The sequence below is a fragment of the Hemibagrus wyckioides genome, linkage group LG15 (genome assembly GCF_019097595.1).
Source record: "Hemibagrus wyckioides isolate EC202008001 linkage group LG15, SWU_Hwy_1.0, whole genome shotgun sequence".
Lineage (NCBI taxonomy): Eukaryota > Metazoa > Chordata > Actinopteri > Siluriformes > Bagridae > Hemibagrus > Hemibagrus wyckioides.
In genome coordinates, this window is record NC_080724.1 from 17,501,389 (window position 1) to 17,518,054 (window position 16,666).

Genomic DNA, 16,666 nt, shown 5'->3' on the forward strand with positions numbered 1-16,666 from the left:
CCCCTGTTATTGACAGCAAGCAGAGAGTCAGGTGTTAAGGCCTGTTAAAACGGAGCCAGTACGGATAAAAGCGGAGCGCCCAAGTCTGCACCTTCAAATTCCACCACCCTCTGGGTCTCTTTCCACTCCCTCTCAGCCTAGCTCTGCTGAAAGTGCATTTCCCTTTACCCCAGATACTGCTTCTTCAGTTTTTTCTCCAGATGATTCTCTGAAGGCTTCAGGTTCAACAGACATTCATACCGACTCTTTTCCCAAGCCTCCATCTCAGTCCCCACATGCACAGTCTCAACCATCAACTCCCTATTCACAGCCTTCCTTTAGCCCTCTGCAGGCCTCCTCAGGTTACCCTTTACCTGGCCCACAGGGCGCTCCTCAGGTACGGCCGGCCAGTCTTGGTTCCCATGATATGCAGCCAGGAATGTCTCGCAAGGCTCAGCAGGTTGATCCATTCTTTAAACCTCAGCAGCAGATCTTTTCACCCCAACAGGGATCTCAGGAACCTGTTGGCCTACCTGAGAGTCCTCGACCAAAAGCAGTTGGGACTGGAGACCCTTCTTTGTTTTCTTCCCCTCACACAACTCACCACGGAGACCCAATTCGTGCCCGACAAGAGTACACTTCCTCTTCGTCCCCCTCAACGGTTGCTTCTTCGCCAGGAGGAATGCTGCAAAACAGGGCGGAGATGAGTGCTCCATCTCCCCGAGCCTCTACTGGTCTAGGCACAAATTCCCCTGCAGGGATGGGGGATTCTGGAGATGGCTTGTTCAAAGCTCCTATGACACCACGCATGCATCAGGGTGATGCTGGGACTTCATTTACACCACTCCCCCCTAATCTATCTCCTAATCATCCTCCCGAGAGCTATCGTCAGTCTCCTTCTGCTTTTTCTGATTCATGTGTCCAGTCTCCTCTTACGCCTCGGCCCCAGTCAGGAGATGGTTCATCCCCCTTGCTTCAGAGACTGCCTATTTCCCAGCAAGAATCTTATCCAAAAGTTGCCTCTAGCCCTCAGTCACAGGGTAGTTCTCCTCTTACTCCAGGAGCACTTTCTAATGATGGACTATCTGTGCAGTCACCAGCTACCCCACGCTTTCAGTCTCCAGACCCTCACTCACGGCCACCCTCACGACCTCCCTCACGACCTCAGTCCAGAGACCCTTTCACCTCAATGCACAAACCTCCTCGTCCAGCCTCCGCAGTCACAGAGGCTCCCTTTAGAGGATCACCTCATTCCAACCAGCAGACTCCTTGTTCACCATCAGTAGGAGATCCACTAAGTGGCAAACCACCTGGACCACCTGGTTTTAGTCGCAGCCCCAGCATGGATACCCTTCAAATTAGCCAGCCACAAACAGTGGGCTCAAAACAAGTAATAACTTCCCAGCAAGCTCAGGTTCAACTCCAGCAGTCATCATCTATGGCACCAACCATGGCTACTGATTTAAATGCTAAGACACACATACCAGCTGGAAATCAAGATCATTTACCAGTCATACCAGGCGCCCAAGAGCTGCCTGACCTTTCACCTGTACAGGACCAGTCGCTTATTGGCCTTAGTCCATCAGAGCTTGAAAAGCACAGACAGGTACAGAAGCAATTCATAGTGTTATAAAATCATTAGAGCCAAAATGATCGAATTGAGTTTCATTAACTGTTTTTCTTTTTTTTTTTTCCTATTTCTGCCCTTTCTCTGCAGAAACAGAGACTTAGAGAATTTCTTATAAGACAGAAAATGCAAAGAAACTCCCTTCGGCAAGAGAAGGAGGCGAATACACCCATTAATAATGCTCCAAATTGGCAAGAAGCTGAAATGTCTGTTTTTCAACAAGATAAATCTCAGCGAGCGCCACCTCCTTATCCACAGGTACTTTTTCAGTCAGTGACCGCTGAGATAAGGATCTGTGTGGCAAATAATTTCTAATGTGGGGAACTAGCATGTTCTTTTTTGGTATCTGTCTAATGTATGAATGTGATGTGTATCATTAGTTGTTGATTTTTTTTTTTTTTTATTGTAAAAAATATGCCTATCAGGACAGAGTAGCTGTTGCTCAAGATGCCATCCCAGGAAAGCTACCTCTACCTATGGGAACAGTAGACGAGAAGTTATGCCGCCCTCCTCCTCCTCCTCCACCTCCGCCTCTTCCTGGGACACCTGGTATAATGGACCTTAATGTGCTAAGGTATGTTCTTATAGTTTCTTTTGTATCTCATATATTATTTCAGTTGAATGACTAATAAGTAAGATATGCAGCATTAATACAATAAGATGTCTTAAAATTTGTCCATAGGCAACCTGGCGCTAATGTTTCCCAGGGGATGTATCCTCGTCCACCACTTCCTACCCAGTGGCAAGGTCAGGTTGCTGGTCCACGTAGGTTTCCACAACCATCCATGATGGAAATTGGACCCAGGCACCACCTTAATGCTCCTTTGAACAACCCTCTTAATATGCAAGGGATGCAAGGCATGCCTAATCCTCTAGCTGTGTCACAAGGCCCTAGACCTGAGACAATGCAACACCCTGTGTCTGGACCTCCACCCCAGTTCATAGAATTGAAACATAATGCCCAGAGGCTACCAATTGGACCCCAGTTTTTGGCAAGGACACCTCCGCCCCGACCACGCCTATTTATACCACAGCAGGATGTGTCTGCTGGGTTTGTCCCAACATCATTACCACCTTCTTTTGCTACTCAGGGGGAAGGTGGGCAAGGTCCCAGACTTGGGTTGCCACAAGCTAACTTGGGCCAATTAATGACTAATCAGAGCAATATTCCTCCATCCCAACCCCAGTTACAGCCACAGGATGTCCCATCTACCCATTCAAACACCTCTGTCTCCCATGCAACTATTCAGCAACAGAGTTCTCAAAACAATTCTACGGGAGAACAGCAGCCTGTGGAAGAGACTGTCCACTTACCAGAGACTGACCTTGAGGATCCATTTGCAGCCAAAGACCTTGGAGAAACAGGGGGAGAAGCTGGAGTTGAAGATGAGGATGATCTTGCACTTGATTTGGATCCTGATAAAGGAGATGATGATTTGGGAAACCTTGACAACCTTGAAACAAATGATCCCCATTTGGATGATCTGCTTAACAGTGATGAGTTTGACCTGCTTGCATACACTGATCCTGAGCTTGATCAAGGTGATCCCAAGGATGTTTTTTCTGACCAGTTACGGCTTGTTGAAGCAGAAGGTGAGGGTTCAGGCACTAAGGTGGAAGAGAAACCTAAAGCTGGTATAACTGCCAAGCAGTCACACACAGCTTCCACACAACTACATTTAAAGACTGAGACTTCCACAGCTTCTGATGTTTCTCTTCCTCTCAAGTCAGAGACCTCGGATACCAGTGAACTTGCTACAGTAAAACTCAAAGAGAAAAGCTTGATTGGTTCTCAACAGTCAGCACAGAATGTGGTTAAAGATGAAATGGGGGAAGCTGTGTCTTTGCTTCTTAGTGGAGCACCATCCAAGGTCTCAACTCAGCCAGAGAATTCATCTGCCTCACTAAGCACTGTCCGCTTAGGTGGTGTTCCATTTCCTCCTCCCACCCAAGCTAATACTCTGACTTTTCCTCCAGCTACACCACATCCAGACCTACCTGACAATCCACTTGATCTACCAGATGGGGGTGGCCAGCACTCACCTGCAGTTGATCTTGACAAAGTAGAAAGCTCACTTGAGGCAAGTGAACTGCCTCTTTTAATTCAGGACTTATTGGAGCATGAAAAGAAGGAGCTTCAGAAACAGCAACAACAGCAACAGTTGAATGCTCTACAAGGGGGGTTAGGCGGTCATCTTCATAATATTCAGAATCAGCAACAGCCATCTGGTGGACCAGGTCAGATCTTACTACCCCATCATCGTCCTCCTCAGGCTCTTGTGAGTCAACCAGGAATGGTACCAAGGCCTCCGCACATGCTAACTCCACAGCAGCAGAGGATGCTTAGTGCGCCAATGCCTCCACCTGCTCATGTGGCAGTTGTGCAACCACAAGCCATGATAAGAGCTGGACAGCCAAGCAGCATTCACCCAGCTCTTGATCCACAGCAGCAAGCAACACCACCTCAACACCATCCAAAACCACAAACTGTACCTACCAACTTCTTCCCAGATAAAGGTAGAGTAATAGTCTGTGGATCTCTGGGTCTTTTGCAAAACATGCAATTTCTTGTACATATTCACATGTCTATATGGTATGTTCTTTCAGATCTGGATAAATTTATGACTGATGATATAATGGACCCCATTGCCAAAGCAAAGATGGTGGCTTTGAAAGGCATCAAAAGGGTGTTGACTCAAGACCCCATGAACGTACCGCCTGGTATCAATAGGTAAAATTTGTTGATTCAGTATAAAATGTTGCTGTTCTCCCCTAAAGCAGGGATTGACCTTTATGCCTGTTTCTTTATGTTTTCAGGCAACAGGTCTCACTTCTGGCCCAGAGGTTGGCTTCCACACCAGGAAGTGCAGACACTCAGACCCACATTAGTTCTGGATCATCCAAGGTCAGTGTGATTTTGTCTTTTTTTTCCCCCCTGCTTGGTTGCAAGGTTGTTTCATTGATCATCACACTCTCTCTTAATTTCAGGAGGGGGAAAGCAGTGATAAAGCCCAGCCACGACCTAATCCTCCACAATTTGTCCAAGGCATCATTAGTATGTTCTGCATTCTGTCCCTAAAATATTTAAAAGCTAAATAATATGGTCTTTTTTTCTCTGTTTGTTATAGAGCATGCTTTATCATATAGCATAAGTTTCAGTGTATCTATGTTCTAATCCCTATGCACATTAGATGATGCTGAACAGCACCAGTATGAAGAGTGGCTTGTACACACCCAGCAACTGCTGCAGATGCAGCTAAAATGTCTGGAGGAACAGATAGGAGCACATCGTAAATCCCGCAAAGCACTTTGTGCTAAGCAACGTACGGCTAAGAAAGCAGGACGTGAATTTGCAGAAGCAGATGCTGAAAAGTTGAAACTTGTCACTGAAGAGCAAAGTAAAATCCAGAAACAGCTGGATCAGGTAAGCCTTCTTTCATACTAATCAGTCTATGCCTTATGTTTGTTGTATATTTCGTAGATTTTCAAAGTGTTTGTTTCTCCTAGGTTCGTAAGCAACAAAAGGAGCACACCAATCTGATTGCTGAATACAGAAGTAAGCAGCAGCAACATCAACAAGGCTCATCCATGCTTGCACCAGGTCCCTCAAACCAGGGACCTCACATGCTCTCTAAGATGCCAGGACAGATGATAATGGGTCAGCAAGGGGGACTGATGATGGGTCAAGTACCTGGAGGCATTCCTCAAGGGGGATTGCCAGTTAGAATGCCACAAGTGCATCCCTTTACAGCAGGCCAGACTCCTCACCCTGGGGCACTTGGCACTGGACCACCTGGCCCAACTGGTGGATTTTTTCCACAAGCGACTGGTGCACAAGGACCAGATCCAAGGCTCCTCCAGGAAAGGCATATGCAACAAAGGATGCAGATGGTTCAAAAACTGCAACAGCAGTTTATGATGGGACAGCAGCCTGTCACACATCAAAGCCAACAGCCCGGTGTTATAAATCAGCAGGCTGGACCGATAGCAGGTCAGGCACCCCAGGCATTGATGACCAATGCATTAATGGGTCAGCAGCAGCCAAACTTGCAACCAGGATTAATAACTAACCAGCAACATCAACAAGGCCTTATGCAGGTTCCTCAGGGCATCATGGGAAACCAGGCAGTTGGACAGACGCAGTCAAATTTAATGGCACAGCCAATGACTCCTAATCAGAATTTGATGACTGGTCAAACAGGCATGGCTGGAAATCAACCAGTGCAGCAGCTACAGAGACCTCAGGGTTTGATGGGCCAACAAGTTCCTGGTGAACCACAGCATGTTATTAGAGGGCCTCAGGGCCAGTTTACTGCTCAGCAGCAGACTGTCCTGGCACAGCGTATGCTTCTTTCACAGCAACAACAGAATACAGCAAAGAATCTGGCACAGCTCCAACAGCAGCAAATACCCCAACAGAGACAACTGCCACAAATGGGTGCATCGGAACAACAAGGGACATTGGGAACATCCCCTTCAAGTGGCGCTCAAGGGAATGTTGATATTTCGCAGCAGGGAGCTCCAGGCCTCTCTCAAGATGTTCAAAGCCCAGCTCCTAAAGATGGTGGAATCCTTAGCCCTAAAACTCCACCCCAGCAAGCTGGATCCTCAACTCCAGTCCATATTCAACAAGGGCCAAGTGGGGATCTGCAGGGGGCAGTTGGTCAGCAACCAGCAACTGTTGCTTATATGGTTCCACAACAACAAGCAACACAGCAGCAACCAGGACAAAATGTTGGACCAGCACAACAGCATAGCTATGTGAACAGCCAGCAGACTGGTATACAACCTCAAGAACAGATGCAACTTGCTTTACAACGGCAGAACTCACTCAATACAGAACAAGTTAAACAGGAAGGTCAGCAAATGTGTTATGTTGCTCAGCAGCTACAGCAGGGAGGTCAAAACGTTGCACAAATTCAGGGCATGCTAGCACAGCAGAGTGGCCAGAATCAGGCTGTAATAACTGGTAATCCAAATCAGCAACAAGATATATTGGCCCAACAACAGCTAAATAGAAGTCAACAAATAATGATGAATCAGAGGTCAGGTGCACCTCCTGGGCAAATACGAGCTCCTATTAACATTCAAGCCTTAATTGCACAGAACCCTCAGTTATGTCACCTACCTCCTAACCAGCAGTTACAGCAAATTCAGGCAATAATTGCTCAGCGGCAGGCTCAACAGCAGGGTCAGATGCTTCAATTGCAGGGACAGACACAGGGCCAGATTCGACCACAAGGCCCACAACCTGTTGGTCCAAGAATGCCAGGGCTTGAGGCACAGCAGCAGCACCCTTATGCATTTGCTGCTAAGCAAGGTCCAGTTGGATCATCACAGCAGCAAGGAGTAATATGTCAGCCCTCTGTCATGGCTCCACAGTTTCAGAATGCTGGATCATTGCACCCTCAACAAACCTCACAAGGAGTCTCGCCTCAATACAACACAACCACCCAACAACAGCAGCAGATGATGCAGCAGCAGCAGCACCAAATGATGAGAGGCCAGGTACCTTTGGCACGACCAGTGATCGGCCAGGTTCGCCCAACACCTCTAGGTCACATGGCGAGACCGATGTCTCCTCGTCAGCTTATGGCCCAGGGATCACCTGGCAGTCCCCATTCTAGCCAGCAAAGACAAATCATGGGTATGCGCCAGACTCCACCAGGCCAAGGGCAGTGTCTTGGCGTGAGAGCACTTAGCCCTTTTCAGGCTTCCCCTTCTCATGTTGGTTCTCCTGCTGGTTCTGTTCAAGAATCTGCCTCCAGTCCAGCATCTTTTAATAAACATGATTTTGGCACTACTTCTATCTCTAACCAACCTTCACCTGCATCTAGATCAGACTGTGGGCCTGGAAAAAATAGTCCGTTTAGTAACGTTGGAGCGACAGGAGCCTCTCCGTTAAGATCACCTATAGCTAAGACCCCACAGGAAGTAGCAGGCCTCAAGTCTGAGCCTCATGTTCAAGGTGCCCAAAAGCCAACAGCTTTTATTCCACTTAATGGCCCATCTCCTAAATCAGCATCAAACCTGCCACAGCCATCAGTTTCAGCAGCTGTAGTTGAAGGTGAAATGTCTAATGAAAGGGATTTGTGCAAGATCTCCCTACAAAATATAAAGCAAGAACCTAGAGAGATTAATTGTGACTCAAGAGATAGTGGAGAGGCTTCTTCTGCAACTATTAAGCGAGAAATCACTGGTGACTCACTTAACACCAGTAATATCTCATGCCCTGGAAATCCTCCAGGTGATCCTATGAGCCAAATTCCCAGAACAGAGACGGGCCAACAACTTCTGCAGAAGCTCCTTCGAACCAAGAGTCTTCAGTTGCCATCACAAAGGACATCTGATGGTATCCACAATGAAATAAATGGGCATATTAACAGTAAGCTCGCAATGCTGGAGCAGAAGCTTCAGGAGACACCGCGCAACATGGAGGTAAAACGTCCACATAGTTTTCCAATAATGTAAGGTGGTAGAATTTATTCTTGAATAAACAATTAATCTCACCTTTTTTTTTAATCTACTGTTTACTAGGATCTCCAATCAATCACTAAAAGACCGCCTGTAACAAAAGCTAAGCGGCCTACAAAAGCTGGAGAGCGTGGAACAAATGCTCGAAAAAAGAACAAAAAAGACGAGGCTGGAAAAACTGAAGCAATAATGAAGCAGCTTAAACAAGTAAGGACTGCAAAAGCAAGAGAAGGAACACTCTTCCAATATAAACATAAATATTATATTGCTTTGTAAAAAGACATGCATTTGTGCATATTTGGTTGCATACATAAATACATATGTGCTGACTTGCTTTGAAAGAATTATTCATCAGAGCACATTTCTTAAAAATGTTTGTACCATTTTTGCAATTAATATACAATATATACTGTAGCAATAATTGTTATATAGCACTTTATGACCCCAGTTTTGAGCAGTATTCAGTAATCAATTTTTCTTCTCAGGGACTGTCTCTTCTTCCTTTAATGGAACCCTCCATTACTGCTAGCCTGGATTTGTTTGCTCCTTTTGGCAGCAGTCCAGCCAATGGCAAAACACAGTTAAAGGGCTCTTTTGGAAATGCAGTAATAGACAATATTCCAGACTACTATTCCCAGCTCCTTACTAAGGTACAATCTACTGTCATGCTACTGTGAATTTCTGAATATGACGACCACTATCCTATAAGAGTCTGCAGGTGTCTAGTTGATTGTAAGATAAATGTATATGCTGAGTTTTTTGCTGGTTTATTTAACTCTCCTCTTCATTTAGAATAACCTCAGCAATCCCCCAACACCACCTTCATCACTTCCCCCAACTCCACCTCCTTCGGTGCAACACAAGCTTTTAAATGGAGTGACTGCAGTAGAGGAGCTATCAGAAAGCCAAAAAGAGAGAGCGACTTCAGAAGACATCACAGGTCATTGTAATGATGTACATGATAACATGAAGTTAAAAGCTATGTAAAGATAACATGAAGTTAAAATGCTGTAATTTATGTTGACATGAACCTGAATGTACCTTTTCTGTCTCCTTGTAGACCCTGTTCCTGAAGAGGTAAAGAGTGTAGACATACTAGCAGCACTTCCCACTCCTCCTCATAATCAGAATGAAGATGTCAGGTATGCAGTAGAATTCAGAAAGGCTATTAACTGAATTGTAAAATAATTTCCGTTACATATGAAGGTATACTCATGGATTAATTACTTTTAGGATGGAGAGTGATGATGACAGTGATGTTCCAGACACCATTGTTCCTGCATCATCACCTGAGAGCCAGTTGGGGGACGAGACATCCCGCTTCCCTCACCTTTTGGAGCTTAAAGAAGAGGAGGAAAATAGAGCTATTTCTCCTGTTATTCCAATGATTCCACGCTCCGCTATTCCTAGTATGCTTTATTACAATGTTCCTCTTGTTGCTTTTTTTTTGCTAAAACCGATCTACTGTTCTGTCCACATATAATTGAGCCGTCTGAACTTTTTTTTTTTACCCTTATGTCCAGGTTTTGCAGAAACTAAACCATTTGAGGCTGGAGAGGGAAAGGCTGGTTCCTCATCTGGTTCCTGGGACAAGGCAAAGAGCAATGAAGTGTCTGTAACCTTTACTCTGTCAGCAGCTGCAGCCAAGGTATTTACACTTGAGGCTGTTTTAATTTGCTTACCAGGCAGAGTCTCGTCATGTTCTTGACACCAGTGCATTTTTTCTCTCAACAGAATCTGAACTCTGTGATGGTGGCAGTTGCCCAGCTACTGCACACCCGTATGCCAGGGTCCTATGAAGTGGCTTTCCCACGGAGTCCTGGTAGAGCAGGTGGTGTTGGCCCTGGGAAAACACCTGACTCCAACCCAGGTAACTGAATTGCATTTCTCTGTTCTGTTCCCTAACATTATTTAATGAAAACTTTGAACAGTGGAATCATATGCTTGAAGTTGTAGCTTAAGCATGCTGCTTAACATTTTTTTACAATTTTCTTCGATTTAAATTTTTTAGGACCTATATTTGTAAAGACTGATCCATCAGCAAACCAAGATGCAGAATGGCTTAAGCAGTTTGATGTCACCTTGCCAGGCTGTACTCTAAAGAAGCAAGTCGACATTTTGTCTCTGATCAAACAGGTTGGCTGTCTGGTTTATTTTTACTCCATATGAGGTTTTTAAAATCTGATTATAAATTCTCAAAAAATGAGTGACTTTTCTTTTTTCATTCCCCAGGAATACACAGAGCAAGAGGATCAACCAGCTCAGCACTGCTACATGACCAATGTGTCAGACCTCGATGTGCGCCATCTTCCCATTATTCCTGTTGAGGTATCTCCACCGCCTTCACCCCCACCACCAATACCACCGCCATCCGTCTGTGCTGAACCGGAACCTGTCGCTCAGTCTGATCCTCGCGCTCAACAAGAATCAGAACCGGAGGCTCCTGCTCAGCCCAAGTCTCCAGCCTCGTCTAGCCCCAATGCTCCCATTAAAGCAGAGGCACCAAGTGAGCCTCTGACAAGTGAGCCTCTGACAAGTGAGCCTCTGACAAGTGAGCCTCTGACAAGTGAGCCTCTGACAAGTGAACCTTTGACAACTGAATCTCAGAGCGCTCCTGTTAAAACTGAGCCTGAGGAGGCTGTATTAGCCCCTCCAGTTGCACCACCTGAGGAGGCAGCTTCTGTTTCAGTTTCTGTCTCAGCCTCTCAGGAGTCTCTGATAATGGAGGTCTGCCCCAAACCCATTAAACAGCGCAGGCCTTTCTCGGAGGAAGAGGAAGTACGTCCCAAAATCAAGAAGTGGAAAGGTGTGCGCTGGAAGCGCCTTCATTTGGTCATCACCATACGTAAGGGCAGCTCCAAGAAGGAGAACAGTCGAGAGGTCTCAGAACTCATGGAGCGCCTGCGTATCACACTCAGACCAGAGAAGCTGCCACGTGATAAGCGCAAATGCTGCTTTTGCCATGAAGAAGGCGATGGCACTACTGACGGTCCAGCTCGTCTTCTTAACATTGACGTAGATCTGTGGGTGCATCTCAACTGTGCTCTGTGGTCTACTGAGGTCTATGAGACTCAGGGTGGTGCACTCATCAATGTAGAAGTAGCACTTAGGCGTGGACTTCGCACACGCTGCGCATGCTGCCAGAAGACTGGTGCCACCAACAGCTGTAACCGTCTCCGCTGCCCCAATGTCTACCATTTTGCCTGTGCCATCCGAGCACGCTGTATGTTTTTCAAGGACAAAACCATGCTGTGTACACAACATAAGCTGAAAGGCCCCAGTGAGGAGGAGCTCAGCAACTTTGCTGTCTTCCGAAGAGTTTACATCGAGCGAGATGAAGTAAAGCAGATTGCCAGCATCCTACAGCGCGGTGACCGCATACACCTTTTCCGAGTTGGTGGGCTCATCTTCCATGCTGTGGGTCAGCTCCTACCTTCCCAGATGGCTGCTTTCCACTCGCCTACTGCCATCTACCCCGCAGGTTATGAGGCCACACGCATCTACTGGAGCACCCGTGTGCCAAACCGGCGTTGTCGCTATCGGTGTCGCATTAGTGAGCAGGATGGCAAACCCTTGTTTGAAGTGCGTGTGCTGGAGTATGGACAGGAAGATCTACATTTCCGGGACAGTAATCCAGACGGTAATTGGCTACTTCGTAAAGTGTATTATTGCAGATGTTTTGAAGTGAGCACGAGTCTTCATGTGTTCACATTCTAATGTTCTTATTTTTTTTAATATTAGGCATATGGAACAACATTGTGCAGACAGTTGCCAAGCTGCGTGATGAGGCAGCCATGCTGAAGCTGTTTGCTGATCATGTGAAGGGGGAGGAAATGTATGGACTTACTGTCCATGCAGTGTTGCGCATCACTGAATCGGTATGCCACGATTTCCTAGCTCTGATTTCCCGACTGCAGATTACATGTGATGATTATAAGAGTATTTCACTTTCCTGCAGATAATTTAACAAGCCTCTTATGTTACAGCTTCCAGGAGTGGAGAACTGTCAAAACTACACATTCAGATATGGCCGCCATCCTCTCATGGAGCTTCCTCTTATGATTAATCCTACTGGTTGTGCTCGCTCTGAGCCCAAGATTCTCACACACTGCAAACGGTAAGGCCTGTAGCTTTAGCAGTTATTAATGCTGGCTATTCTGTATATAGTTTTTTTTTTTTTTTTTTTTTTTTTTTTTTTTTTTTTTTTTAGAGGCAAGATTGCCTCCTGCATGTATCTGAAGCTTTTTCTCTGTCTCTGTAGGCCTCATACACTGAATAGCACAAGTATGTCTAAAGCCTACCAGAGCACGTTTACAGGGGAAATCAACACACCCTACAGCAAGCAGTTTGTTCACTCCAAGTCCTCACAGTACAGGCGGTTAAAGACAGAATGGAAGAACAACGTGTACCTGGCTCGCTCCCGCATCCAAGGACTGGGCTTGTATGCAGCAAAAGACTTGGAAAAACACACAATGGTCATTGAGTACATTGGTACCATCATTCGTAACGAGGTGGCAAATCGACGGGAAAAAATCTATGAAGAGCAGGTTTGTAGAATTTAATACAACATAGGTTCCTTTTTCCCATATATTTGCATTACCTGACATCTCTATCATTGTTCCGAATCAGAACCGTGGGATCTACATGTTCCGTATTAATAACGAGCATGTAATAGATGCCACCCTCACTGGCGGCCCAGCTCGGTAAGACACTCACGATGCTTGCTCTTGCACTATAGAGTATTTTATTGTACTTCACTTTGCTTGTATATGTGCTGTTCCAGTTATGTGAACCATTCCTGTGCACCTAACTGTGTTGCGGAAGTTGTGACGTTTGACAAAGAGGACAAGATCATCATCATTTCCAGTCGCAGAATCCCCAAGGGTGAAGAGGTAAGAATCCTGCATGGTAGACGGAACTCATTCTTTTTCTATTATTTATATCATGTACATGTTTTGCATCGATCTCTGAATAAGTGTTTTTTTGCGCTCTCTCTGTCCTGTCCCCAATGACGCTTAGCTGACGTACGACTATCAGTTTGACTTTGAGGACGATCAGCACAAGATCCCTTGCCATTGCGGAGCCTGGAATTGCCGAAAGTGGATGAACTAACGGGGAGAGATAGTGCAAGACATGCCTTTGCTCCCTGGTGCCAGAACATTTCTGCGCCAAAGCCTCGTTTTAACATTTACTACCCAGATCATAAGCTGTTCTGAAACAAGAGGAGGGCAAACTTTTACTCTCCATCAGCTAAAAGAAAAGACTTTTGTTATTTACATCAGGAGCCAAAGCTTTGAAGAGAGTCTATTTAAAGCTACAACTCATTTTCCGATGAGCTCAACTGTTTGCTTGAATCTTCTTGTTGAAAACTCGCCTCTGCCAAAAGCACCTCCTTCCTACTTCCTCTACTGTTCTTCTCCAATAAGCTGGCTGGAATCAATCCTCTCTACATCTACCAAAATGTCTGATTCTGTATCATATCAATACACTTAGGGTAGAACTCAGTGACGTAAAGTTTGATTAAAGCCATTCACGTACTCGAAAATGAACTAATACTTTATCTTTGGACCTATCTTTTATTGTTTTGTTTCCCGTTTTTGTTTCTCTACCGCCTCGTCACCCCAGAACAACACTCTCTCCCATCAAGTCAGCAATGAAGATTGACAAAATGGATATTGACAAGACAATCCTGGAGTGGCTCAGATCAGAACTATGTACCTATTGTGAACAAGATGTACGATAATATAAAGTTTAAATATTATTTGACCTGTGGCTCAAAAAAAAGGCACCAGATGTTTTATTATATTGAGTTTAAAGGTGGGTTTGGTTGACCCAGTCTACCTCATTGAGTTTTGTGGGAAGTGACTGCTTTGTATTAAACTGTTAAAGTGCTACTGTGGAAAGGGGAAAGGGAGGAATGTTTTCGATGCAGTCGCCTTTCTCGGTTAAGCAGGGAAACTTAAGCAGCTGGTTTGCTCCTCTCTGTGTTGCTTATTATTTACAGTAGTGAGCCATTGCGACTTAACACAATACACAACGACAGAGCCTCTATGACGGTCTTTCAGCACGATCATGCATTATTCAGAGCAATCAAAAAAAAAAAGATAAACCAACAAATGGGTGTCTAATTCTCTCTAGTTCTCATGTAGCCATTTTTCCTTCCTGTCTGCCTACTTGCATCTAGAAATCATGCTTTTGGTTTTTTGTTTTTTCTTCCTCTCTCCCCTTTCTCTTATTTAAGCGCACAACCGCAAAACCAAATCCACTCTTTACCCAGACAGAGTGAGTGACAGAATGACTTTCAAGTGAAGCCAGGGTGCTGTTCTTCTTTCTTTTTTTTTTGTTTTGTTTCCTTTCTTCTTGTCAGATGATCATGTTCAATTCAACTGACAAAGATCGATGCCTGAGGCTCTCGACTTATAACACATCGTAAGTTATGATGCAAGACTACTATTTTGTTCGCCGTGTTCTTCATTGGAATTCGAAAATGTTTTTTGTTTTTTTTTGTTATTTTAATAGATTTCCATCCCATCACTCCGAGCGACTCTTCATATAGCTCGTATTTCTCTTTGTAATACTTAGTGGACTGTTGTAAACATACTGTAGTGAGCCTTTCTCTGCCCGAGCACAGGCAGGCTGTATAATTTGTGGCGTGAGAACTGTCGGCACTGTCTTCTTGAGGCTGAAGCGAAGGCTTGAGAAAGACTTCTTTTTTTTTTTTTTTCTCTCTCTCAAAAGGGCATTTGTTTTTTCACTCATATTAAAAAAAATAATTTAAAAACGAAAAAAATAAACTAGTTAATCTTCAGAGAAGGGAGTTGAACAAAGTCTCCACAGATCACATATAACTTTGTTACCTTCCTCCCCAGATGTATGACCTCATATTTGAAAAAGTAATGCAACTTGTACAAACTGTAAATATTGGTTTGGGGGGAGGCGGGGCTAAAGCTGTTTATCCCTACCCGTTTTTAATGAATAAAAATCAAAATTCTAGAGAAAAAAAATAAAACTAAAAAATCGATGGAATTAAGAGAAACCACTGGATATCGTTTTATCAGAAAGATTAAATGTGTATATATCTATAAATATATGTAAAATGGAAAAACGAAGTAATATCTTGATATGTATATGACAGAGTGTTTTTGGTTTTTTTTTTTTTGCAGTTATCTGATTTTTCTATTAGCATTTTGTTTGGCTATTAAAAAAAAAAAAAGCGTATACAGACATATTCAGATTAGTGATGGTTACCATGTGTTCACCAATGATCTTGGATGAGTGTTTGAGGTGAATGAGAAATCGGGAGACCGGATTCATGTTTGATATTAATCCTGATCCTTCTTGCAAATAGATCATGTTTGGAAGATGATTGGTAGAATGGTGTGTAGCCTGTGTGTATTTATGTAATATTTGTTCACTTCCTTTTTAATATTATTTATGCTACTGCTTGTGAAATAACTGAAATTGGTCATTGGGTTACCAGTGGGGTTTTTCTTTCTTTCTTTCTTTCTTCCTTCTTTCTTTTTCATTTGAAAGAAAAGGTTCCTGATCCGATACTGTCCACGATTCGACGAGTGTCTTATCCCATCCCCCGTAGAAGTGAACGTGTTTATAGACCTTGTGAAATGGCAGTATAGGCAGTGATACATCCCCAAAGTATCTTCAAGATAGAAGTTCACCTCCCAAGTCGTGCTCATGCCCCCCCACCCCACCCCCTCTATGACGACTAACAGCAGAACCGGTGAACTTTCTCCTTGTGTCGTGTGTAAATTTAACACTCACTGGATTTTAGGCGAACCCCTATCTTTCGATTTGTTCTATATTAATTTAAAGCCTTCCTGCATATCATTTTAATTTAATTAAAAGAAATACGTTGCTGTTTTTGTTTCGTTTTGTTTTTTAAGCCCAGCCTACTTTTTAAATAAAAAAACCACAAAAAAAAAAACAAACAAACAAAAGATGCTGCATCTGTACAGCAGAGCTACTTTGACGAAGATTAAATAAACATTTTTATTGTATGTGGCATGTTTTGTATGGATATAATTTTGAATTGTACATATTTTTTGATGACAGAGGTTGCATCACTTTATATACAGCTGCCCCCATTACCCTTCCCTCTTCTGTTTTTCTTTGTCTTTGCTTTTAATTTCTTGTAAAGAAAAATAAAAATGCATTTTAAATACATACTCGGTTTCTTGCTGCTATTAATTGTCAGGAACCAGTGCTCGGTGCTGTTGACGTAGTGGCATGTGCAGGCAACTCCAGACTTCTCAGGAAGATGACAAAGTGAATCAGCTTGCAATTATGGAGAATTAAACAACCCCCCCCCTCTAAAAAAATAAATCATGTCATCTTGATGTTTTGGTGGTTGTAGGAAAGTCTACTTGAGTCTTTATTCAGTTCCGAACCATTTTAAAAGGCTTAAAGAATAACAACTTATCCGAGAGCGTGACGGTTTACAGGATAGGATGTGATTCATTTCCAGGCACTTGTTTGGAAGTATGGAGTTTTAGAAGCTTGTTTATGACATACCTGAATTGTAACTGCAATGCATTGCAACTTTTTTCCATCACAAGTGTCTTTAACTGA

General features: G+C 44.0%; 1 protein-coding gene across 5 annotated transcripts in view; it reads left to right on the top strand.

Annotated features, from left to right (window-relative positions):
• kmt2d (lysine (K)-specific methyltransferase 2D) overlaps positions 1-16,261 on the top strand; it is a 29,070-nt gene extending 12,809 nt beyond the window's left edge. For 4 of the 5 annotated variants that reach the window (XM_058409817.1, XM_058409815.1, XM_058409813.1 and 1 more), the window contains exons 31-54: positions 17-1,585; positions 1,697-1,864; positions 2,032-2,180; positions 2,289-4,123; positions 4,214-4,337; positions 4,424-4,511; positions 4,595-4,661; positions 4,798-5,030; positions 5,114-8,044; positions 8,144-8,287; positions 8,566-8,730; positions 8,873-9,020; positions 9,141-9,222; positions 9,314-9,489; positions 9,604-9,728; positions 9,815-9,950; positions 10,092-10,216; positions 10,313-11,720; positions 11,822-11,958; positions 12,067-12,197; positions 12,342-12,627; positions 12,710-12,783; positions 12,864-12,972; positions 13,100-16,261. In XM_058409817.1, coding sequence (XP_058265800.1) covers positions 17-1,585; positions 1,697-1,864; positions 2,032-2,180; positions 2,289-4,123; positions 4,214-4,337; positions 4,424-4,511; positions 4,595-4,661; positions 4,798-5,030; positions 5,114-8,044; positions 8,144-8,287; positions 8,566-8,730; positions 8,873-9,020; positions 9,141-9,222; positions 9,314-9,489; positions 9,604-9,728; positions 9,815-9,950; positions 10,092-10,216; positions 10,313-11,720; positions 11,822-11,958; positions 12,067-12,197; positions 12,342-12,627; positions 12,710-12,783; positions 12,864-12,972; positions 13,100-13,192 — 10,503 coding nt within the window. In that variant the 3' untranslated portion in view covers positions 13,193-16,261. The remainder of the gene's footprint in view (positions 1-16; positions 1,586-1,696; positions 1,865-2,031; positions 2,181-2,288; positions 4,124-4,213; positions 4,338-4,423; positions 4,512-4,594; positions 4,662-4,797; positions 5,031-5,113; positions 8,045-8,143; positions 8,288-8,565; positions 8,731-8,872; positions 9,021-9,140; positions 9,223-9,313; positions 9,490-9,603; positions 9,729-9,814; positions 9,951-10,091; positions 10,217-10,312; positions 11,721-11,821; positions 11,959-12,066; positions 12,198-12,341; positions 12,628-12,709; positions 12,784-12,863; positions 12,973-13,099) is intronic. The other variant, XM_058409818.1, reaches the window with a different exon arrangement.
• The last annotated feature ends 405 nt before the right edge of the window (positions 16,262-16,666 follow it).